We start from the raw sequence: 24,480 nt of genomic DNA on the forward strand, positions 1-24,480 counted from the left end.
CTCTTTGATTGCCAAACATCAGCCATTAAGTCAGTTTTCTGTGATAGATTTTATGAATTAGTGTTCTTTCAAAACATTTAGCATTAACATCTAACACTGTGTTGAACAATACGAGGATCCACTGCAAAATTGCATGCAAATCCTCTTATTAAAGTCTGTCATAATGCATAGGCACATAAGGCCAGAAGGGTTAGCCTACGTTAGCTTGGGCATCTTCCTCTTGCAGCTCTAAAAGCTTACCATTATTTTTTTAATGGAATATAAATAATAATCAAATAGCCACTGCTTCAGACTCTTATGGCAGGGTGAATAGGTGCTAGCTTTAAAGTAACTGCATGCTGATTTGGATGATCTCAGTCTGAATGCCCACAAAAAAGAGTACAGCTTTGTCCTACAGTAGAATCTGTTTGTCCCCTCTGAATGTACCTTCAGTGAAGATGATTCACAAGACATAATTGGTAATTAGGAATGTTTCTTGTAAGCAAAGGGACAAATCCGGAGGGATTTCAGAAGTCTGCTGAATTTAAAGGGAAAATGGAAGTCAAAGTATAACTACTTCAGTTCTGCATTTCACGTCTGTGGTCAGAAGAATATTACAGCTACACGGGTGATGCAAAGCCAGAGCCCATCACAGGAGGGAACACTGCTCTTCCGTAGTCAGTAGGTTTCCAACTCTGCCTGTCTAAAGAGCCCCAAATCACAAGACTTATGAGAATATCAGTTATTCTTTCTGGGATTTCTGCCCTATGGGAAGACATCCCTGTGCAATTTGTTACCAGTCTCAATTACAGTTCTTGTTGAAAGGCACACCCAGGAATACACTCCTTTTGCTACTGGCTGCTTTCAGCTGGAGATTCTATTTCCCCTTATCTGTTTGAAAGTAACTCCGCTTTTCTCCCCCTCCTCCACTGACTCCTTTATCACTATTTTGTTTTCCCCTTTTTCTGCATGTCCCTTGCTGTCCCTTTCTTGACCATCCTGTCTACTTCTTTTTTCACCTTCTCCCCTCACTTGGTTTCCTGCCTAGAACATTTGTCTCCATTCCCCACATATTCCCTCCTTTCCTTCTCACTGTCTTTTGTTGGTTTCTTTCCAACTTATCCCTTCCTTGGCACCTTAGTAAATCTGTCTCCTGCTCCTTGTATTTCTGTCTTCTTTTAAAGCTTTTCATCCTGTTTTCGAACCATAAAATGCAATATCTGGCAATCTATTCTAACAGCAGCTTGGTGTTAGTGGCCGTGACCACCTCTAGAAATTCTAGCTACACTGCTTATGGTAGCCATACTACATGGCAAAAAAAAAATTGAGGAATATGGTCACCTGGCAGCTTCATTCTTAACAGAATCAATTAAAGAAGTAATGTTCTGAATGAGGATAAACAATGGAGGGGTTGGCCAGAAAATACGTCGCAGAAGCTTTTAAAAACTTGTGACATATCACAATATAACAACTCCTGTGGTTTCATTATAATTCTTCAATACTGTTCTTACGAGAAATTTGAAGCAGAAATGGACAGAAGGGATTCTTAAGCAGCCTGTACTTAACGCCATCAGAGACAGGAGCGTCCCTGAGTTTGCTCCATGAGCTGCAGCAATTGCTCACCCCTAAGAGGATGGCTGTCTCCTTGACTTGCAAAAGCATTTTGTTCACCACCTTCCTCCATGTGCTCCCCCTCCAAATGACTTCCTGAAGATCAGCTATAACGAAATTCATGGGATGGCAGACACTGCAGCCTAGGTACTACATCTGCTGCCACTGAATCTCACTTCCATCAGCATCTCCTTTCATCAGCCAAAGGCTCTCCTTTTTCATGTTATTATGTGCTGTGGTTGGCAATGCGCTAGGACAGTTGAACAAATGTTTGAAGAGTTGCTTGTTCTACATGGGTTTTAGGTTTAATCTGTTTTTTGTAGCTCAGGTAGTTTTGATTGTCTTTAGTATTGTTCCTGAGCTACTTGCTCCGGAAAACTTATTCAACCAAAAATTGTTTTTAAAATCAGGTGAATAAGGAGAGATCCATTTCATGTGGGACCGTTGTGAGTTACTTCTACAATTCAGCTATAAGTGGATCAGATTGAAATGGCTCTTCATTACTCTTAGTGTTGACCAATCCCATGTGATGGAGAAGGGTAATGAAAAATTATGCAGGAGAGAGGTAGAAGAGAAATAAGTGACCTAAAGAGAGTTGTTAGAAGTCATTCTGGGATAAAAAAGATGTTGTGAGTGCAGTCCCCAATCAAATACAGCTGAAGTCAGCTTTGGGATTGTCAGCTGGTGAACTGCATGAATGACTAATTTTATTGAGCTAGGTGTTTTCAGTAGTTTTTTGCTTGTTTGCTTTTTGTTTTTGCCACCTTAGCCTTTTCTCTATCAATATACTATCAATAAAAGGAAGTGGTTTTTATTTTTAACATCTCTCAACTTGAAAAAGGAGAGTAGAGTCAAACAATAGCAAATGCTGTTTGCCAGAAATACAGACAGGAATCCAAAGATGTGCTTTGGTCTCAGTTATTTATTCAGTCTCATAGAAGAGTAATTTAACAACATGAAGGTTATATAGGATTAAAGCAAGGGTGTTCAACAGGAAATTTTTGGCCGTATTTGAAAGAGTGGATTGAATAGTAGTACATTCCTAGTCTTCCTTATGCTGCAAGAGAAAATGTATGACGTACTTTTAAAAAGAAAACAATGATGATTTGAACTTCCTGAACCTGCAGGCATTTTGAAACTCTCCTGTGCCCACAAGCTGTATTGGATCATTACTGAAAAACAGGGCACTCAAAGGCTGCATTAACAAGATTGATATAGATAATGTTAGTTGTTGTCATCGTGGACAAGAAGGCATGCTAGTCCAGCTGGAGGTAATAGCCAAGATGCTTGTTCCCTTTCTTGCCTTAAGGAAGTAAAGAGGAGACAGAGAAACCGGGAAAGGAAGATGGAGTATAAGTAGGAAGAAAGAACAGAGTGAGCAGAAGTAGCTATGGCCTTCAAAGACTTCATACATGATTTACATTGACATGGGACAGCACAGCTGAACACAGACTAGTACACAAGATTTGAGCTACTACATAAAGATCAGATGTTCCTCCTTCTGTTGTCATCATCTGCTGCAGATGGACAAAGGAAGAGCAGCATTCAGAATGTATCACTAAGAACTCCTAAATCTCTCTTCTTCCTCATGGATTTTTGATCCTTTTCACCATCCTGACCTTGGATTTCCAAAGGGTTGGGACAGACCTCCTCTAATGTTTAGCAAGCTTGCAAACTTGTCATGTTCCTTGCTGAAGGGCAAATAAGAACACACTGTTTAGAATAATAGTCTTTTTTGGTTGCTCCATTGAATTATTATTTTTTTTTTGTTTATTCAAGCTGGTTTTTTTTCCATATGACATGTTAATTCCCTAAAACAACTAATTTCAAAATGCAGCATTCTCTTAAACGCACCAACAAGTTTGTGTCAGTGATAGATGTTAATCTGTGATGGTCATACAAAAAACCCAGTTTGATTTGCAAAGAAATTAATCTAGTGGAGCATCATATTTTGACCTCTTTGCCTCTGAAGGGAATATCCATATTATGTAAAATCACATGCTTTGGAACCACAGTAATCCTAATGCTTTGGAACAGTGCTAGCATTTGCATTAACGGAGATTTAGATTGCTGCTTTATGCTGTCTAGTGGAAGGACATATCCTTCCCATTTGCTGTTTTTTTTTCTTTCACTGAAGAGAAATAGGCATCAGATAAAAACACTTGATCTAACTACTTTAAGTTGCTTATACTAAGCACAAAAATTCCCCTGACTGAGTATTGTTTGGGTCATCTGAAATAGTGAGGTTCAGCTGTGCAAGTATTGGCAATACAGCATGCTCTCTATGTGGAGCCTGATACATACATGTTCTGTTGGAGGGCTGCTTCAGAACTGGCACTCACCTCTAATAGCATGCCGTGCATCTCAGTGCTTCCATTCCTGACTTGCCCTCCAACAGGAATCCTGTTGGCATGCTTACTAGCAATGCTTCATGTTTGATACTGAAAATAACAGTTTTCAGTAGAGAAACAAATGAGAGAAACTTTCAGTCTCTTGGGCCATTATGTTGAGGTAAGGGATCATTACAAGCAAGCGTTCCCCACTACTTTCCTCTTTCATCACCACTGAGGGCTGTTTCTCATTTCTCCCATAACATCTCTTAGTTATTTTTGTCTGTGACTCCGCTGAACCACTCTTGCTTTCATCCTTTTTCTGCTTTTCCTATTTTCTTGTGACCTGTCACTAGTATTAAGTTGCTTTCCTCTTCATGATTTTCCCACTTCTACTCAAGATCCTTCCTCCTGAGCTGATGTTCTGGAGACTCCAGAGCAGCTATGCTGCTTCTGCTATAGGCCAGGAAGAGTTTGAAGTAAGCAGAGACATTAGACAAGCTAGTCAGACCTGCAAACCATACCTTGCCTCTATTCTTCAGCCATCATGGCTACACAGAATGACAGAATTGTAGGGGCTGGAAGGGACCCCTGGAGATCATCTAGTCCAACCCCCTGCTAAACTACAGCCCTTTCACTTCTGGTTTGGATTTTCTGCCAAATGCAGAAGCTGGTGAAGGTCAAGAGGGAACGTATAAAGATAGATTGATAGAAGAACTGGGAAAAGCAGAGCCAAAGTTGTGTGGGTCTTTTCGGAATCTTACTGAAACTGAGAAAGCCATATAGAAGTCAGATGAGTCAAGGCACTATTACTCTCCCAAGGACAGGCCTAGGAAACGGGCTACCTGTACCTCTGAATAATCACACCACTGAGAATTGATATTATATCTCACCTGAAATAAGCCACTTTTCTGTTCTGGGATGACTCACATCCACATTTTTATTGTCACCTCAATTAAAATCTGCCTTCAGTCAGACCTAGAGCCATATAGAGATTTTTTAAAACTGTTTTCTTGTTAGATTCTGCAAAAACAATGAATGTCACATCACAGGGTACTCCAAGGGGCCTGCATTATAGGGAAACAGATCGAGGAAAAGGGAGAGAATAATGGACTTTTGTTTACAGCTCCAGATCTATAGGAATGTATCATAAAATACAGTTATGTGCATGCCTTCCGCAAGTGTTCTCTGGTGGTCACAAGCAAACAAGAATGTAAAACGTAAGTGGAAACGAAAGCCTTTTATTTAGAAGCATGCTAGCTGTGCTCCGAGAAGAGAAGCCATCTTCTGAGAACGGGGCCTCCCATGGTAATTACAGCTCTGCTTTACTGAAAGCATATTTTGTGGACTCTGTGTGGGGAGTGATAGCACTCTGCAGAAGGCAAATGTTTGAAGAGCTCCCATATGTTTCTGATCGCATTTTAAGTCTAGACTTGCTTTATTTCACTTCATTCGCTCTGTATTTGCCTACCTGCAGCTTTTGGGGACTTCTTTTAAAACTAAAAAAAACGGGGTGTGCTGCTTAGGTTAAAAATAAATAGAAAACTTTTCCTTTTAAAAAAGCTTTTGCATGGGGATAAGAGTTATCCTTGTTCAAAATCCCACTGAGTTCTTCAAAGGAGGAGTTCCTGCAGCAACATCAGGGAGTTATTAAATACATACTTAGTCCACAATTTTCATTGGTAAATTCTTTATGTCTGCTTAATGTGTGCTAGTTAGAAGAACTGATTCTTTCTGCAGACTCGTTTAGTCAACCCTGGGGACCTGTGATCCCCTGCCCCTTTAGCACTAACTTTTACAAACACTGTTTCCCCTTTTTGTTTTTTTTTTTTTTGTTTTTTACTCTAAAAATAAAGGGAAAAACTAAAAAAAGAATAGTAATAAAAAAAAGGCAAACAACTCAGCAGAGTGGTAAAGGGGCTGAGGGGCTGAGCAGCAGGACTCGGCCCCACAGCTACAAAACACAGTGAAAATGCTTGAGACAATAAGCAAACAGGAATTAGTGCAGAAGTGCCGTTTTTATAAGACAGAGCTTTCTATGAATCCGGAGCAGCCCCTTGCAGCCTGGGAGGAGCTGCTGATGGAATCGCTCTGATAACACAGAGAAAATGCGCTCTGTGCTGTCTCTCCGTGTCTCATCTTTTGGCTCCAGACTAAACATTTAATAGGGCTTAGTCACATATTTCCTTGCTGCCATGGCAGCCAGTGCAGCCGGACCTGCGGGGGCTTGCTGTGCTGTGGCTGCCCCAGCTGCACGTCCAGGGGCAGGCTGCAGCTCCCTCTGCTGCTCTGCTTGGTGGCCTCTGCACGGCTGCCATTTGGAGAGACTAGCAGTGCACATTTATTTAACCTTTGCTCAACTTCAGGCTCAGAAAGCAGTCGTGCCAAAGCCAGGCCAGCCTGCCTCAGATCTGTGCTTTGGGAGGTGCCTGCTCCGTTATCCTGGGGTGGCAGTTTGGGTGCCAGGCCTTGCACTGCTCCATCACAGCCAGCACATCCAGCTGTGATGGAGGGAGAGACAGAGGCATGGGGGTAGGCTTCTCCTTCAGCCCTTAGGGTTGACTTCTCTGTTGGAAGGAAAAAAAAAAGTCTGAATTGTGCTTCCAGAGTAAAAAATGGTTGTGTAGTGGCTTGTCACCTTGGTAGGGAAATCTAGAGACAGACAATTTCTGGGCTTGTCCTTTCCTTCGCTTTTTGCCCCGAGCTCCAGCTCATGCCATCATGAGCTAATGAAGGCCAGGTCTCTTCCCAAGCTGCAGCTCTGTGATGGGCCCGTGGCCCATCTTGTTGCATGACAGGCACGCAGACCCAGAGACTGCCCAGGAGACTGAACGGTGCTTTTGCAGGTCTCCAAAGCCTTGCCTCTTCCCAAACGCTGCCCAGGGTGGTGGTGGGGTCACTGTCCCTGGAGGTGTTCAGGAGCCACGGAGATGTGGCACTGAGGGACGTGGGCAGTGGGCATGGTGGGGTGGGCTGATGGTTGGACTGGATGATCTTAGTGATCTTTTCCATCCTCATGATTCCACGATTCTATTCTATGAAATATCTGCCACTCCTCTAGAAGGTGCTTCTGACTTCCAGAGGGCACATCCCACTCCCCCAGCCATGGTGGGATCAAGGAGCCAGAAGGAAGCTCTGAGCAGCTGCGCTGCCCATGGAGCAAGGCAGCACCATTATGGGATGGAGGAGAGGAATGGGGCTGAGGATGTCTGCCTGTGCCTCACTGCATCCCTGTATTTTTCTGAGCAGTTTTGGATTGGGCTTGAAGGAAAATAAAATATAATTGTCCCAGTGCAGCAGCAGCAGCAGCTCTGGGTCAAGGAGAAAAGAGGGCTCAGACCTGACTTTGATTCAGGTTTGGTTTGGGTGATTAAATCCAGGATAACCTCCCTTTGTGCCCTCCAGTTTTCTGATCCAGCTGGGCTAAACAGCAATTTGACTAAATTACATTATTTGAACTCATTGTGCTGCATTCAACCTCATATTAAAATGCATGCTTTGGCTTGTAACTTTTAAATTTGATATGAAGACAGCTGTATGCATTTTCCCTTGTTTGTAAATTGTATACACATGATATGATGTTTTCAGTAAGCGCTAAACAATGCAATGTGAGGCATTTCAACAAAGGAATAATTTAATGCAACCCAGCAGAAACACAGAGCCTTAGAAGTGGTTCTTTATGAAACTACAAATTTTGGAAATGCGTCCAGAAGACCTACACTGGAGCAACACAAGGAACAATAGTTAACACAGTAACATTTTTCTGTAAGAAAAATACACCATGAAGAAATTATATTTTGCCTATTTTGTTTTAGCTTGCTGATTTACTTGAACGCTTTGGTTGGCACGCTTTCTGTTTGTTGCATGTTAGGGATTAAAATTCTCATTTCTTCACCAAAAGAGAATATTGTCATACAAGATGCACTTTAAGCCAAGCAAGATTTTTTTTTTTTTTTTTTGGTCAAGTGTAAATTTGTCTCATGTATTATGTTCCAGTTCAAAGAAAATTAACACATTGTTGTATTCTTTTCATCTTCTATTTAATTTTAACAGAACGAGACAAATTTTCTTTGTAATATTCTTCAGAGACAGGCAGTTCCTACTTTGACAGGTAGAGGACAGAGTAGGAGAGGGCTCTGTGGTTTGTTAGGGTCATTGATAGAGTCTGCCAAAGCTGGATTAGAATTGAAGAGCTCTTGGCTCCCCTTGTTCAGATCACAAGCTCAGATATATGCTCTTACAATGATCTCTGTCAGATTAAGGAACAGAGAGAGCATTCGTACTTCCCATTAAAGAAAGTAGGGGGCAAAAACACTGTGTTAAGAGATGGAATGGAATAAATTGGAGAAGCACACTGCTGCTGGAGAGAGCTGAATAGCTAGCTGAGGGAGCAGAGTCGCTAGGAGATGATAGAGAACAAGGCAGCACCAGGCAGAGGTGTCTGAACCAGTGCTGGAGTAAAGGCCAAACAGATACGTACCTCTCAGCAAGGCTCTGCGTGGCAGAGAGGTGTTTTAGCCCAGGGGAAAGGGAATATTTACAAAAACACTCCTCCTAACAAAGCTGATTTATTTCCATGCCGTGCTGATGTGGATTGTGTACCCTAAATATAAGCAGAAATGTAAAAGGCAGTTGCATTGTGACCAAAGATAATCTATCTGCAACTTTAGTAGGGTCGGCGCGTCCCCTTTAACAGACTGGAGGAGAACCAGTTCTTTGCCACCACTTCTCTGTGCTGTGGTCCCAGTAAGACCAACTGTGTAAGAAGCCACAGATTTTTCTTCTGCATACAGCGGCCGAAGTCGCTGCAGGCTGCTTTTGTGAAGGCATCTGACGACCCTCACATGTGCCCATTCTGTGGCTGGCCAGGCTGGGTTGACCCCTGAAAAAATGGAAATAATGACCATCCACTGCTGATTTCCCTGGCAGAAGAGAGTGGCTGTGTTCAGAGGCTAAGCAGAGTGTGAGCTGGAGAAGAGAGCTGTCAAATATGTGAGAGAACTGATGCACGGTATGCATGCTGCAAACCCTTTGCTTTCTTTCTTCCTTGCGGGTGCCAGTATACATGGAAATAAGATGGTTGTGTTTAGGTGCATGTGCAGGTTCATGTAGCAGCCACAAAAGGTGCAGAGATCGCTCTTAATGTTTGTGCTTACTGTTTCTTCTCTCTTTTTCTCCAGTCGAAGACCACCCCCCTCACCTACTCGGCCCACTGTAATTCGTCCATTAGATTCATCCCTGTTAGACTAAATGAAGTTTCTGGCATGCCACTCATTGTTAACCAAATATGTGGAAGCAAACTGCTTGATAACTGTTGCAATAACCAATGTATAGTCGCATGTATGGACGTCTATAGGCAAGTAACCAATTTTACTGATATATCTCTGTCCATTCTGCATTGTTTATGAGCTCTTAAATGTTTTGGGAAGGTCTGTGCTGTCTTGACTTTTCCTTCTGCAGTAGCTGATGTTAGCTAATGTACTGACACACGTGTTCACCCAGGCACCCACGCTCACAATCCTATACAGTCAAAGGAGGACTTGAGTCTGTGTTTGTGCACGTGTTGATTTTAGCTGCTTCTTTTTCTCTTACCTGCAGAAATCTTGCTTTTATTTGTACCTTTCATGTTTTCTGTCACGTGGTGTTTTACAGTTGTGCCCACTTTCTTTGTTAATGACTAAACCGGGCAGAGAAAAACGTGGTTTCTTATCAAGCTCTTCTGAAGGCCTCACGCTTTCATCTCTCTTGCAAGAAGCTTGTTGGAACGCTGCTTCTCCTATAATTTTTTCTTATCTGCAGCTAAGTTTATAAGGAATGTCACTAAACTAGAAGGGTGTGTGTGGGACAGTGTGTGCTTTACTTTCCTTCCCCTCTGCTGGCTGATAGGCAGAGCTGGTTGGGTGGCTGGTAAGGACCAGGCTGCAGCACCCCAGCTTGCAAGGTGTGGAGCTGGCTCACCCTGCTGCAAAGATGTGAGAAGGGCAGTTTGTAGAGCCAGTGTGTGACAGAGCAGGATGTGCCAGCTTGCTTTGTCCTCTGGTAGCGCTCACTCACATCGGTCCTCCCACTGAGCTCACGGGAAGCCTTGTGTGTAAGTGAGAGCATGTAATATGTATATATATGCTGCGTGGCAGGGTCCAGAGAACTGAGAGATGTATATATGTATAAATATATGCACAGCTGTAAATGGGCCCACTGTGGGAGCCAGTTCAGAGCTATGGCCTAGATCTGCATCTGGGCTTTCCAAGGGATCCCATTTGGGTTTGAGATATTTGCTCACACCAGTCGATAAAGTTCCACAACGTCCACTAAGTATTTTCCCTTTGTGTCGCTTGACATCCTACTCACTTCAGATTAGGAGTCATTTTATCCAAATAGGTGCTGAGAAATGCTCAGCTGTGCATCCTGGCCATGCATTTTTTTTTAGCAGATGTTCACTTTCAAAAGTTCTCCGCCTGTTGTTTTACACTGTGTATTAAAGTAATATAAAAACCTTTTGTCTTAACTGCATTCCTTAACTTTAAACACTTAGGGTCAGCGTCACCCTTGTAGTTTAAAACTTCTTGAGTTGACAGGATTAAAACAGAGATGAATTTGGCCTTGTGTAGTCAGAAAGTATTAATTGCTGTTATTGCAATTATGGTTACAGATCCCTAGGCAAAGCGATTGGTGGTTTCAAAGTCCCCCACTATAATCAGTCTAATAAATTCACTTATTGAAGCTGTATGTAGGGCTCCAGTATGCTGCAGCCCCGTGGTTAGGAAGAATCCAATCAAGGAGCCACAACCAGTGGGGATTTTGCCCATTAAATATTCCCAGGCTGCTGATTGAATAACAGTTATGTTCACTACCGAAGCAAATCGTGTTTCTGCTTGTAGAAAAGAAACGAGTTTGGGAAAGCATCGTGATTTGTATGCTAGCCTGACTTTAATTTCCTGTCAACCACACACTTGTGACACACACCTGGGGAGCTGAGGTCAACATCTGAAGCACGGGGAAACTTGTCAGAGCACCGGCATCTCGGTGAGCTCAGAAGATTGCTTAAATGGCTGCTGTTTGTTTGGGGTACTTAGATCCTCCACACCGAGCACACAGAATCAGCTTTCAAGGATGAAAAGGCTGTAAACTCAACTACTCACCTCAGCCACAGAAAGTCACCTTAATCCCAAATGTTGGTATTCGTTCAGTGCTAGGCGAGCCCATGGGCTGTGTTTATCCCACTTTATCCTAAGCACTTGGCTGAGTTGTCCAAGGTCTCCCATTTGTTCTGTGGAAAGAGAAGGGATGACTCAGACTGGTGTAATTGCTTGGGAGATGAGGGTGGCAATGCTGGTAAGTTAGGAGCCTCAATTAAATGACATAGGTTTTGACTTAAAAAGGTGTGTTTAAGCCTTCTGTACTTGAGACTCCTTAATTTACTTTGATGACCCTTTTTGTCAAGCACAGCTCAGTGCAGTGGCCCCAGTGTCAGCAGCAATGCATTCTGCACTCAGTTTTGAGCTCATGGGACGAGGAGTGCAGCTGCTCAGCCTTCCCATCCTCTACATCTCCATCACATCTAAGTAAGAACTTGCTCCTGAAATACAGAGCTTTGACATGTGTAAGCTAATAATTGGTGTTGAGCACAGATCCATAGATTGATGAATTCACCTCGAATGTATTGCATCTACACTTTTTAGAATAAACTATATAGAATTGTTCCTAGGAAAAATGCTAATTGATTCCCAAGAAATTGCCACTTGCAATTGACTACATACTCTCCTCCCTAGCTTTGACCCATTTTCCTCGTGCTGTACAGTGCCTGGAATGTGTTTGTTTGTCCTGCTGGCTCCTGATTCTGGTAAGCTGTGTCTCTCCCATCCCTTGTTCTCAGAGGAGCAAGTTGGCAGTAGCCTGCTCTGTGCCTGAAGGACAGGAGGAAGAGCTCACCAGTATATTCTCAGGGATCTGCTAGGGGGACCGGCTTGCTGGAACTGGCCCCTCCCCTCTGCAGGTACCCTTACCCAGGGACAGCTGAGCCCAGGCTCCTGTAACAGAGAAGCACGGGTTGCTCTCCATTTGTTTGATACCCTCGGGCAAAGGGAAGATTGCCAGGGAGCAGTGGAGACTCCCGTTAAGCAACAGCAGGGTTTGCAAGCTTAGTGAGCTGGATGACGTAGGTAGCAAAGCTTCAGGAGGGTGCTTATCTAGTACTGCATGTAGGCTAAGCCTGGGCCTGTGCCCAGAGAACACATTCCACCTCACCTCCATATGGCTGACCAGCAGCTGAGGAGCTTGCTCACGTTGTAAATAGCTCTTGGTCTTTAACCTCCAGGGATCTTGTGTTAGGATTAAAATGATTGTATGTTTGAAGAAAAGGCTTTTGTACATAGTTGATGTATGTTTACTTCCGATCTCATTGCACTTTCTGAGTAAGCCTCATAAAAGTAGATAATTATATTAAAGGAGATACATTAGAGGTTATAGCATTTCACGTTAAAGCATAACGTAGAAAATATTATACTCTGTATTGCAGACAGCTACACTACATAATGTGTGCAGCATATTAAGATTACTGCCTAGTTCTTCTTTCTGTCTTAAAATAGTCCAAACCTCCTGAATTCAAAGCAGACCAATTTTGCACATGTGGCACTGGGGAGGCATGGACTCCTTGGTGTGCTCGTGGCACACCTCCTCCCGCGGTGGCACTGAACCTCCTCCCCTGGGCTCTTGCAAAACAACTCCCTTGTGTAAATGAATGTTACTCTGCCTGTCTCTCCTCTTGCTTTGTCTGCAGGCGAGCTGATACCGATGGCTCCTCCCGTCCAGACAGTCCTCCACTCTTGCTTGATATATGATTTGTCCCGTCTTGCTGGCCGTTTGCTTTACTTCCTGTCTCTTTACTTTTCCAGGATGGTGTAAACAATGACTTCTTTTTGTAAGAAGCAAACACTTAATTTCTTACTGAATTTTGCTCTGTATGTTAATGCCCTACTTCGTATGAACCAAAACATCTGCCTTTGGTTTCGTAGTCTGTAAATGGTGTCTGGTGTTGATCTCTGAGCACAGCGAGTCGGTTCTCGAAACCATGGTCATTACTGAGCATTGCAAACACCTGCTGTAAACATGTTATGCTGCATTTCTGAACCTGAAATAAACTGTAACTCTTGATGGGCTTTTATTATTACTTTCCGATGCGCATGAGCAATCTCCAGTCTGGCACTCTGCACTCTGCCTCTGTTGGGACTGCAGTGAGGATTGACCAGAGAGATGCGTGCTGCAGCTCAGATCATAGACATGTCATGGAAAGGGCAGACAGGAGAGAAGCAGCCCATGGGAAGCATTCAGCATGCCGCCCTGCTAGGGGCTTGCAGAGCTGCAGGGGTATTTTGCCAAGTGAATGTTTGTCAGGCAGTACATGCTGTTTGTTTCATTGCTGGGAGAAGTGTTTCTGGGGAGAGATTGAAAGGTGAGCACGGGGCCAGAGCGACTTCTCAGGAGTTGGAGTAAAACTGTGCATGTGGACATGTCCTGCCTGGAAAGGATTTCCCCCCAGAGCGGTTGTATATGAACATGCAGCTGCCTCAAAATGCCTTGATTACTCAGTTCCTCCTTCAGGTTAGTGTGAGCCAAGGAAGTGAAATTGGTGCTCAGAGATGATCTGCATGGCACAGTAATAACAGCACAACAGCAGGGGGCACTTCCCCACCAACCATCACGGTGCTGCTCCTCAAGTTTTGGGAAAGAGGGAACAAGAGGTGGGATGAGCAAAGCACTCATGTCCCCATTGTACTCACAGCAAATTTGGTAACATTTTTTTTGTCATAGGCAGTCTGTGCAGCCTCCTATGGTAAACAGCCACGTCACGTGCATGTCTCTGCCTGCAGTATGTTACATACTGCTGTGTGAGCTGCTTCCTGGCATGCTGGCCAGCAACACACCGGTGCTGTATGCTGGAAATGGGATGAGCAGCCACTCTTCTCCGACCAGGGCACTGAGCCACTCACTGCCAGGGGTCACTCCTGCTCGTTTTGGCAGCAGATTCATGGCAGTGCCATCACCCAAGCTTCTAACTTCCTGAGCAATCCCCCCTTTCCAGATACACGAGCACATAGATACATCTTGTTTTATCACTCCCGATTTCATCAGAATCTCAATTGTAGAAGTAAGAACAGCATTTGAAGCATATAGCAGTGCAAATTTTAAGGCTGGCTGGGGAAAGGCTCTTTTGGAGGATATTATTTCCTCCAAGAAAATTAGAAAGCCTCTGAGCAGCAACACACTTGCGATGTGATTGTCCAGTGTGATTGTTCAAAGTGATTGTCCCAGCTCTCTGGTGCCAGGACGTCAGATGGGAAGCGGTGAGGATGAAAGCTGAGGCTGTGCTGATAGCCAGCTGATTCTAATCTCGTTCTTGCTTTTTTTCTCACTGTGCATGTTCTGTGCCTTTTCCTCTTAACCCATTTTATTAAGATAATTTTGTATATGAGTCATTTTATTGTATCTTGACCTTTTGTTTTAAATCTCTTCTCCCCCTCCCCATGAATTTTGGGTTACTTTTTGTCTTTTTCCTAGGCGACCTCCTCCAGCCGTTCCAGGAAGATCAGCCTAACACACACTTTGTTGTTGTTGTTACATACAATCAGTCTTCTTTTTGTCCAAATTTATCTTTAATTTGCACTAGTCTATTTGTAAATGAAAGATTTTATTTTCAGATGTCAATGATAAGCTTGGATATAAAGAAAATAAAATTCTGGCTACAAAATGAATGTGTGCTGTTTTTCAATGGAAGGGTCTATCTATTCTCAAAAGGAGCCATTAAAGCTCCATGAAGCCTCAGCTCTGGGGAGGCCCCCCCTACATCCAAGGTGTTGGAGAGAGAGATGTGCTGCTGGGATTCCATCACTGTATCTGAATTCATTGATCACCATGACTGTTCTTGTAAATGCCTTTGACTTAGCATCAGCAGGAAGAACTTCCAACTTTTTGAACAACAGAGATTGCAAAAGGCTCCTGTAAGATGTCTAATGCATCAGCAGCACCTGACTCTGTGCTGAGTGAAAAACCTAAGAAGACTGTAGCAGTCTCTCCACTGATGAATCTGCATGATTGTAAACACGTGCAGCTGCTCTGACCATTTTTTTCAAGCGAAACCTCTGAATTCTCTGCAAGCTAACCTCACTAGAGCATCTGAGCTCAAGTATCTATAAGTAGTTTCCTCTGGATTTCAAGTAAGTTTGACCCTGTGGTGTTGAGTGAAAGATAGAGTCTGGAATTTAATATTCAGAAGACGTGCTTGTCTTGGGTGCTAGAGAAGTATATAAAGAATAAGTCTTTAAAAAGTTTTAAATTGATGGCTTCATTGATTTTTTTTCTCACATGAAAACAATGAAGGGATATCTCACAAACCACACTGAAAAATCAGAGGGAACTGCGCAGACATGAAGTGGAGGTACAGTGCAGCATCAGGATTCCAGCCTGTTTTTTGAAAGGTACGAACAAAGCATTTCTTTGTAGTAGGAGAGCTACAGTAAGAGCAAGCTGCTACAGTGCTGCTCTGGGAGCAGACTAGTAGAGGAGATTCGTCTCATGTGTAAAAGGAGCCTGACAACACACAGACTGTGCTCAGTTTCAAACCTGGCCTGACATTGCTTAGTTGGGGCTGATTTACCTTGCTGCATCTCTCATCAGTGGAACTTGCTGTCATCAGATAGTAGCTAAACAGCCCTCAGCAGAGTTCAGGAGTACAGAAAGTGGCATTTGTACCCGGCAGGCTGTTCAACAGGCAAGAAGTTCTGGCCTTGCTTCACGTCCCAGGTAAGAGGGAATTGGACCAGACTGAATTTCACAAGCTACTTTTTTTTTTTTCTTTCTAGGTTGTTGAAGAATTTGTTCTGCCCTGGGGGCAGCACTCACTGCTTTACCTCTATAGTATGGCAAGGTCCTGAGAGGGGAATAGTTAGAAAGTGGCTGATATTTTAGTTCTAGAGCCTTATTATCTACAGCAACCCAGAAAGTGCTGCTGCTTTCCTTCTGCCAGCTGGCGTCAGTGCTGTAAGGCACAGAGTTCTCTTTTAGGGGTGTTTTATAGTGTTAAATCTTTCACAGAAATGATTACATTCTTCAGAAGTATTTATTAAAAATACTGTTGGAGATGGGACTCTGAACTTCATGGTTTTCAGGTAGCTCTTCTTAAAGTCTGCTGGGTTGCAGAAGGTGTTGGTGATGAGTGCAGGAGCTTTTGTGCTGGAAAACTTTGGCACATGCTTTGGTATCAGCTCACGGGGTGACTTTTTAAAGAAGCTCCTCAACCCTGTGCCTCTTCCATTCTGCACTGGCATATGCTCTGAGTGGAGGTGGTGAAGGTGGAGGGTGCTGTACCCCAGCTGGTGGCATTATGCATCCTAGGTTTTCTCAAAGGATGATTTCAGACCAAAAGCCACTTTTGGTTTCCTGCTCACTCTGTTGTTGTGGCCTCCTCACAGCATGAACCTATATGATGTGCAGAGAAAAGCCTAGTGATTAGTGTGGGAACTGAAGAGATAAAAAGATCTTACCTTCAAAGACTAAAGCTTCACTGTTTCCAGGCTTCCCAGATGCTGTGCTCCCACGAGGAGGAGGGACAGGGGCCCCTGACAGCCCGTTGTGCCTGCTGTGGGTGGCTGACGCTTGCCTTTCCCTGCTGCAGATGCTGTAGATGGAGACTGCAGACGGCACGTGTCAGCGACTCCCCCAGGAGCACAGCTTAGCCCTGGTCAGTGTAAAATTACTTGCATTTGGGCCAGATTCAAATCAAAAGAAAATGTCCTGCTGAGATACTGTATCTCAGTGGACTTGGGAATGGCAACTTTAGATAAAGAAACTGCACTTTCTTGTGATGCAAAATATTGTTTAACTCTTTAGAGTTGCTTGATGGTGATCCAGTTGCATGCAAACCAAGACGGACCTATTTCTTTGTGTGTCCAAACCAGAGAGCTATACTCTCAGGTAGCAAGTGCAATTTTACTGATGAGTTGAACAGTAAGTTGAGATCATTATGTTCTGTACAGCATATTCTGACCTCAGGCATAAGGATATATTTATTTATCGCAGCCATTTATTCCAGCAGTGTTGCAAAGTGTGCAGAGCTGAAGGAGCTGGGCAGAGCAGAAAGGCCTGTGGCAACTTAAGGAGATAAAACTGCTTGCAGCAAGCTTTGTACAAATCCTGCACCCTGCCTGGAGCAAAGAAGATGTGGCGTGCTGGATCAAACAAAGCCTAGGGATCTGGCCCAAATGCAAGTAATTTTAAACTGCCAGAGATAAGCCCATTGGGTTTCAGCTGTGTTTGAGGTGATGACGACACAGACACCACATGCCACTGCTGGCCTCCACTTGCCCAACAGGTCTCCATCAGCTTGAGGCAGTGTCTCCTCCTCGTCCTGGACACAGTCATTCCACATCAGAGCAGAGAACCGGAATGTCCCAGCGTGTGCTGGATTGCTGTGCACCGAGCAGCACTGGGACAGCAGCTCCAGACAACTAGAGAGCTCCAGTGAAGGGAAGAACACAGCCTCTGGATCACCCCGAGTCCTTCTCAGCATCTGAGGTGAATCTTTGTTGGAGTAGCAACAAAGAGACGCTGCTTTTCTGCTACTCCATGTGTTTCTAGCTCCGTTATTGCCCAGAGCCATGCTAGTCTGTGCCCATTGCCACATGGAATCATAACTGGATAAGTGATGTTTGCACTTTTCCTAACCCAGAGCTGTTTTTTAAGAGTCTGGATTTGAGAATTTTTTTAGAAAACATTTCACTTCAGGTGAATGGGTCTAGCAGAAACTATCCTTTCTTGTAGTCATAAATCCAAGCTCAAAACAAAAACTCCAAGACTACCTTGCCCCAGTCACATTAACCTAATGAACCACCAGATCCCTGCAACCTCCTTGGGCCACTGACAAGGGACAGCTGCCTCCCCAGCCTCACAGTGCTGTGCCTGAGATGAAACAACTCCTATACACACTCCATTTTGTCACCGTTAGCCTGGATACTGCATATTCAAAATGGAGTCAGGGCTGTGCTACGTCTGAGATGCATCAGCAGTTGATAACTGCAAAGGTTTAGGATGGCAGTTAACAACAGTTTGAGGACAGAGGTGTTTGTGCAGCAGCAACTTCAAGTAAACCTGACTGCAGATAGCATGGCCCCTACCAAGAGAGACATTAACTGCACGAGCCAGGCAAGCTATATTTCATTTGCTTCTTTGACAAACTGTTACTTGACTTCTTAAATTTGATCCAAGCATACTGAAGCCTCATCCAGAGATGGATTCTGTGAATTGCTATGGATGGCAGTGTTACAGTAGCATAAGTCTGATAGACTGGGGCATCCTGGCCACCAGCAACTGACTTTCTTGGAAACCTCTTCATGAAGAAATAATCTTCAGAAGAACTGAAAATGTCATCTTGATTGTGAGCATCTGGCTATTCTGCACTCCCTGTGAGCTTGGAGCACATACTCTAAACCTCTGCAGGTTTTCTTTAATTAAAAACAAAATGAGATGTAGTCATCTCCATGACAACAACGGCAACATTTAAAACTTGGCAAGTTGTCATAACAAAGCACTGGAGGTGTTGGGGGCTCTGCAGTGGGCTGCTCATTTCCTAAGAAGCTCATGGAGCCAGCGCCTGCTTGCTGGGATGAGACAACAGTGCTCTGTGTGAGCTGTTTGCCTGCAAAACCCCTTCACACTTGATGGATTCAATCAATGGGTTCAAACCTGCACTTCTGCAGCAGAAGGGCTCCTTGCCCCTGTAATCTTTCGTCATCCCTGAGCATGCATGCAAAGCTGGTATCACATCTTACTGGAGAAATTAGGTGTTTTAAACATCTCCTTGTGCTGCCTCCGGACTAGGAGGGATCTGACTCTCTTACTTTGAAAGGAGCAGTGCTTCCTCTTATCTTAATGCTAGGGATAAATACTGCAGGAACAAGCAGCTGTGGTCCCACAGACTGCAGAGGTGCTGGTATTTGCTGATGGACATGGCAGTGTGGCTGTACATGCAGGATATGTGTGAGTGTACTCAGGTCTGTGCGTGCCCCTGTGCTTTCGGCACCCTGCCCAGCACCAGGAAGGCTCTGGTAACAGGAAGCCTAGAGTGCTACTCCTTTGGCCAAGTCCATGCTCTGCTGGACCACTTGCCTCTGGAAAACAACACAGGGCTGGCTCATCTGGAGATGCCCTCCACTTTGACTTTTTTGCTTAGAGGACCCTCTGCTGTGGGGTATGTGGAGTCAGACACCAGATATGTAAGTGCGAGGAAGGACTAGCAGTGGTCTCATCACTGCTGCAGCACCCTGGGGCTGGGCTGGGTGGCCCCTGGGTGCCCACTGCTGGGACCACATCCCTCCACAGGAAAGAAGAGAGACCTCGCTCCATTCCTCTGCCTTGGTGGCTGGACAGAAATACTGCCATGGGTCTGCCAGCACCTCCCCACTCACCCACAGCCCAGGGCAGTCACAGCACAAACTGATACAGTCCCTGCTGTAGTGAGAGTCTTTATTGGGTCGGGTGTCCCCTTGGAGCTGTGCCCCAAAAAGGCCCCTCACAGCAGAAGGCACCGCTTCCCCACAGCCAGGCCTACATGAGGAACCTGGAGAGGTCCTCCTTGATTTCAGCCTCGTCCCACGGCCCGTGGATGTTGTCCTTGAGCTGCTGAAGCCGGATGAGGCAGTAAGGGCAGAGACAGGAGATGGAGAGCAGCAGCGAGGCAAAGAGCACAGCGCCCACACTGGAGACGCTCGCCAGCCCCACAAGGGCAGCCAGCGCGAACAGCGCCGTCACTCCCACATAGCAGTATGGCGTCCGGGCCTTCAGCTTCTTCTGCAGCATGGGCCAGAGGGCAAAGATCTGCATTGCAAAGGTGACCATGACGAAGGCGTGGAGGGAGCGAGGCAGGCGGGAGGCCAGGCACACCGAGGCGAAGATGGCCATGTTGAGGGACAGCGTGCTGGACACGATGGCGGCGTTGGCACCGTAGTCGAAGAAGATGAGGTGGCCGAGGAGCATGAAGGCCGACATGGCGTAGATGGTGTCTGTGCTGACGGACTCCGTCAGTGTCTTCAGCACCGGTGAGAAGCCGTAGGTGAAGGCGGTGAACACCAGCGTGCTCTTCAGGTCTGCCCACCGCGTCCGCCCGCTCTCCTGCCGCCCGACCCCGGCGTCGATAGCATCAAAGAGGACGTAGCCAAGCAGAGAAGTGAGCAGGGCTGCCCCAAACAGCCCCTGCGGGCTCAGCACCCCGGCGTCCATGTACCACCAGGTTACAACAAAGACGCACACGCTGCAGAGCTGCTGCACCACCACCCCCGACTCGAAGACCACGTTCCAGTACTGGTACTGGCGGGCGTGGATGTTCTTCCGCAGCTCCTCCAGGAACCGCTGGTCCACGTAGTTATCGGGGAAGGGCTGCCGCTCGTACAGCACCTTCTGCCAGCACCGCCTCGGGCTCGTCTCCACCTGCGCACAGACCATCCTCCCGCGGGCTGCCCCAGAGGAGGCCGGCACGGAGCGCCGCTCCGCCGCTCACAGCCTGACGACGTTCTCAGGGCCCTGCGAAAGAGCAGGTGCGGGTTAACCGTGACGTAAGGCCCCCCCTTGGGCCCCGGGACAGCTACGGGACTCGGGCAGCCCGCCCGGGAAAAGGCAGCGAACGAGCAAGGGCGGCTGCACATCCCTCCTCCCTCCGAGCCAGCGATCCATTCCCCCGGCCCGCCCTGCTCCAGCCGCGAGGACGGGGCTCACCCCCCTCCCGGCCCGCTCGGCCCCACCGCACCGCGCTCCGCCGCCCCCTCCGGCCGCCGCCGCCTCCGCCGGGCCCGGCGCGGCGCAAGGGACGCCGGGGCGCTCGGAGGCGCCCCCTGGCGGAGGAGCCCGGCCGCCGAGCGCGGCGCCGCCCGCGGGTGTCCGCTGCTCCCGGAGCTGGGCGGCACTGGAGCCGGGGCGGAAGGGAGAAGAAGGGCGGGGAGAGGCGGTGTGCAGGGGATGCTCATCGCCTTCTTGGAGGCGATCGTAATCAATTTGGTAACTGTGGATAAATGAAGTCGCTTACAAGCCGACAATATTTAGTTCGCCGTTTGGGTTTTGCTTGTTGTTTTTTTTCCTGCCAGAGCCTTTCCCCAGGTGCTGCCATCCCACGGCCTGGGGATTTGGGAGTTTGAAAGAAGCTGTGCTCTGACGTGGCAGAAGAAAGCTGTGCCAGGGGGTGGACGCGGTGGGCCGGGGGCGATGGGCCCCTGCCAGCCCATCCTGCATTGATGCTGCTTTCTGCTCACGTTCCAGGCTCTCAGCTCACCACCCACTGCCGCCTGCAGCTGCATCACAGCAGGCTTGGGTGCCTTCTCCTGGGACTGCTGTAAGTGACTGCAGTGCCTGGGGAATGGGAACACGGGGCACCTATTGCTGCCACTGCACTCACGTCCCTCTGGAAAACTCTCCACCCGCAGTCTAAAGGGCAGCTCAGCCCTCCAGGTGGCCCAGTCTCTGTCTGCGGGGAATGAATCACCTGCCTGCATAGCAGTCCTGCACCTATGACTATGGGATGAGCCACGTCACCAGCTGTCCCTGCCAGTCAGAGGGAACACGTGCTGCGGGCGACGTGGCCTTGGCAGGGATAGCAGAGCAGCTGGGAGAGGGACGTTCCTGTCACACCCTGAGCGGTGCCTAAGGTCAAGGATGCGAACCCCTTTGTGCGTGTCTTAATTCCATGCAACAAGATCTCCCTCACCAGCTGCAGGGGGGTTTGTGGACCCCAGACTGGCTCAGCCCTCTGTCATACAGCGAAACACTTGGTGGTGCTACCCATCCTGCCACAGTTAGCTCTGAGGAGCACTTGTGGCTATGTTGCCATAACGCCAACTCTGGGGGACACCACCACTTCCCCATTGCCCCCACCTGCATTTCAGATCCACTTGCTAGCCACTGTGTTGCACAACTGACCCCATTGCAGACATGTTTAGTTTCTGCAGGGCTCCTGCACTGCAGTATGCTGCTAAAGCTGTTTGGAAGCCATGCTGGAAAAGGTGACAGGCTGGGATTTAAATAGCTGTGACTGATCTAGGCCTCTGCTGAAGGTATTTGAATATCAAAGTATTCAGGGCATGGGGCTCCTCGGTTGCCTCAGGGCACGTCTGCATCTTCCCACAGTGGGACAAGTGTGTGTGAGCTGGCATTTGTGGTGCTCCTCCAAATGACTGTGCCTTGCTTGGGGACAAGCATGCCAGAGGCTGTGGGGACAGGCAGATCCTCCGCGTTCCCACATCCCTCAGCTCAGGTTCTTCCTCATCATCCCACAGCTGCTGAGTCTAACATGCCACCAAATGCATTCTGTGCCCCCAGGGTGTCCCTGCAGCATGGGCTCACTCCTTCTCACCACCCATCTTGAGCTGGTGCTGTGCGGCAGGCAGGTTCTGCCAGGTGTGGGCTGCAGGACTGGCAGGTCTGCCTGTGAGCACTGCTATGAACACCCAGCCTTTGTTTCTCTGACAAGCGATCCCTGCGTTTTTCCCTTTGACCCTGGAGCCGAAACCTCCCTTTGGAGGAATGTTTTTGGGGGGAGGTTGGCGTGGCTCCAGCAGCTGAATTTTTCCATGACCAGAGACCATTTCCTGCCTTACATGGCCCCAAAGCACTTGCTGCGGCTGCTCTCCTGCAAGCACCTATTTAGGGATTTAAGCCCCGTGCATGGGGATGGGGGGTTGGAACCAGATGATCTTTAAGTTCCCTTCCTGCCCAAGCCATTCAGTGATCCTGTGACACCAGCCCTTAAGCTCTGAGCAGACCCACAACTACAAAGCTGCCGGGGCTCACATGGCTGGTTGCCTGGAGTCCTGGATTCAGGACCACATCCTGGTCCCAGGGAGATGCCAGCCTTGTGTGGCAGAGATGCCCTCACCATGGGCAGGCTGTGCTAAGGACAGATGCTCTTTTCTGCTAGCCAAGAAGTGGTCTTCTTGATCTGGAGCTGCCCATGAGGCCTGTGAGCTCCTCCTCAGCAGGTAGAAGTGGCAGATAGAAGGATGGAAAAGGTGTTGTGGAACTAGAGCAGGAGGGGTGCAATATGGAGGGACGCACACACAGGGATGTGACCTCTGGCTGCAAACTGAGCTCCCCGATGCTGGCATTCCCCAGCGGTCAGCACATAGCTGTGAAACCCCGTGGTCAAACTCCCCCAGCTGGGAGGAGAACAAGGTGGTCCTGCTGGGATTCCCAGCCAGCTCGAGGGCAGGGAACAACTGGTTCCTGTTTTGAAGGAGATCTCTATGCAGTGAAGGTGCTAGGAAAGTTTTTGCTTTTTCACTGGCTTTTTTAAATGATTTTTTTTTTTTCTTTTCAAGTCCCTAGGAAACTGCCTCCAAGAATGATGTCAAGGATGTGCCCTGCCAGCTGCAGGTTGGGCAGCGCCGTGTGGGAGGAGGCCAAGTGTCAGCTGCCCAGGTAACCTCAGCTCAACCCACACGGTACGTGGCACATCCATAGCACACAGGGAGGAAACAGACCTCAGGGTGTGAGGATAAACCTGTCTGCAGGAGCAGTGTGGGGGTAATCACTGAGGTTGGGAGTGAAAAAAAACAGAGGTGTGGGAGCAAGGGGGGCTCAGGTTCCCAATCCCAGGCAGAGCAGGGCTGGGGCTCCTGGTAAAGCCTTTTTGGGGTTGTTTCTGACTGTGTTCCCCTTTGTTTTGCCCTGAAGTTGAAGCATGGGGATGGGATTTGAGGTGCTGATCCAGCTCTGCCATGATTGGTGACAACACATGGAGAGCTATAAGTGGTGAAACTCACCAAAAATCACCCCCTGGAGGGAGGAAAGCAGACTCACGCCGTTTGGGGGTGCTTGCCAGCTGCAGTCTCATCCAGCAGCTGGTTCCTCCCAATGGCTCTGAGACACAGCGAGAGCAGTGTGAAGGGACATGGTGCCTCCCTGCAAGGTTCTTACTGTCTGCCCAGGGGAAGTTTTTGTTCTTTGGCTGCATAAGTACAAAGAAAGCCAGAAATAGACCAGAGGAGACTGGACAAAACGGAGTGAGTATGCAAACAAGTAATCTTTTGTAGGAAGCACAGATGGGGCTGTTTCAGAAATGCAAGCTGAAAGCAGTTGTAGGCAAGGTGCCACTGGCTCTGCCGAGTCCATGGGCCGTGCAGGCACAATTCTCAACAAAATGTGCATTCTGACAGCCTTGCTCCTGTCTGGCTTACATCTTATGTGTTTCTTGTGCCACTGCTAAGGAGCTGTTGGGGATGGCCCCAGCCCTGGGGTGCTCACAGGTTTGGTTCTGCCTTGTCAAAGTGACAGATGTGCCACTCTGCTGTTTTGCAGACCTTTGCTTTGCTTTGACCTTGATTTGCATTAGAGCATGGAAGGGAAACCAACACCATGTTGTGGTGCTGGGTGCTCCCCTGACCCCTCAGCTTGCTGTGGGCAGCTTCAGGCCATGCTGTCCTCCCAGAAATAGAGACAAAAAAATAGGCCTACACCTCAGTTTCTGTGATGAGATTTGGTTTCTCTTTTCCCAGATGGGCACAGAGGGTGGCTCCAGCAGCTGGATGGC

General features: G+C 47.2%; 2 protein-coding genes across 10 annotated transcripts in view; one reads left to right on the forward strand and one right to left on the reverse strand.

Annotated features, from left to right (window-relative positions):
- The window catches only part of DNM3 (dynamin 3), a 168,595-nt gene extending 154,004 nt beyond the window's left edge, over window positions 1-14,591 (forward strand). For 2 of the 7 annotated variants that reach the window (XM_090146094.1, XM_090146090.1), the window contains 2 exons: window positions 11,690-11,760; window positions 12,697-14,443. In XM_090146094.1, coding sequence (XP_090002220.1) covers window positions 11,690-11,760; window positions 12,697-12,821 — 196 coding nt within the window. In that variant the 3' untranslated portion in view covers window positions 12,822-14,443. Of the gene's footprint in view, window positions 1-9,100; window positions 11,822-12,696; window positions 14,444-14,474 lie in introns of those variants that run through there. The other 5 variants (XM_090146091.1, XM_031595697.2, XR_016469120.1 and 2 more) reach the window with 4 other exon arrangements.
- Window positions 14,592-18,019: 3,428 nt separating this feature from the next.
- PIGC (phosphatidylinositol glycan anchor biosynthesis class C) lies at window positions 18,020-20,769 on the reverse strand. Of its 3 annotated transcripts, none has more exons than XM_031595705.2 (2): window positions 20,679-20,756; window positions 18,020-20,486 (listed from the first exon to the last, which is right to left on the reverse strand). In XM_031595705.2, the coding sequence occupies exon 2, from the start codon at window positions 20,406-20,408 to the stop codon at window positions 19,515-19,517; it is 894 nt and encodes a 297-aa protein (XP_031451565.1). In that variant the 5' UTR covers window positions 20,409-20,486; window positions 20,679-20,756; the 3' UTR covers window positions 18,020-19,514. The 3 variants fall into 3 exon arrangements, with proteins under 3 accessions (XP_031451565.1, XP_090002228.1, XP_031451563.1); XM_090146102.1 differs by having other exon boundaries at window positions 20,715-20,732; XM_031595703.2 differs by having other exon boundaries at window positions 18,021-20,486; window positions 20,710-20,769.
- Window positions 20,770-24,480: the final 3,711 nt, after the last annotated feature.

Source organism: Phasianus colchicus, chromosome 9 (assembly GCF_987193195.1).
Source record: "Phasianus colchicus chromosome 9, bPhaCol1.hap1.1, whole genome shotgun sequence".
NCBI lineage: Eukaryota > Metazoa > Chordata > Aves > Galliformes > Phasianidae > Phasianus > Phasianus colchicus.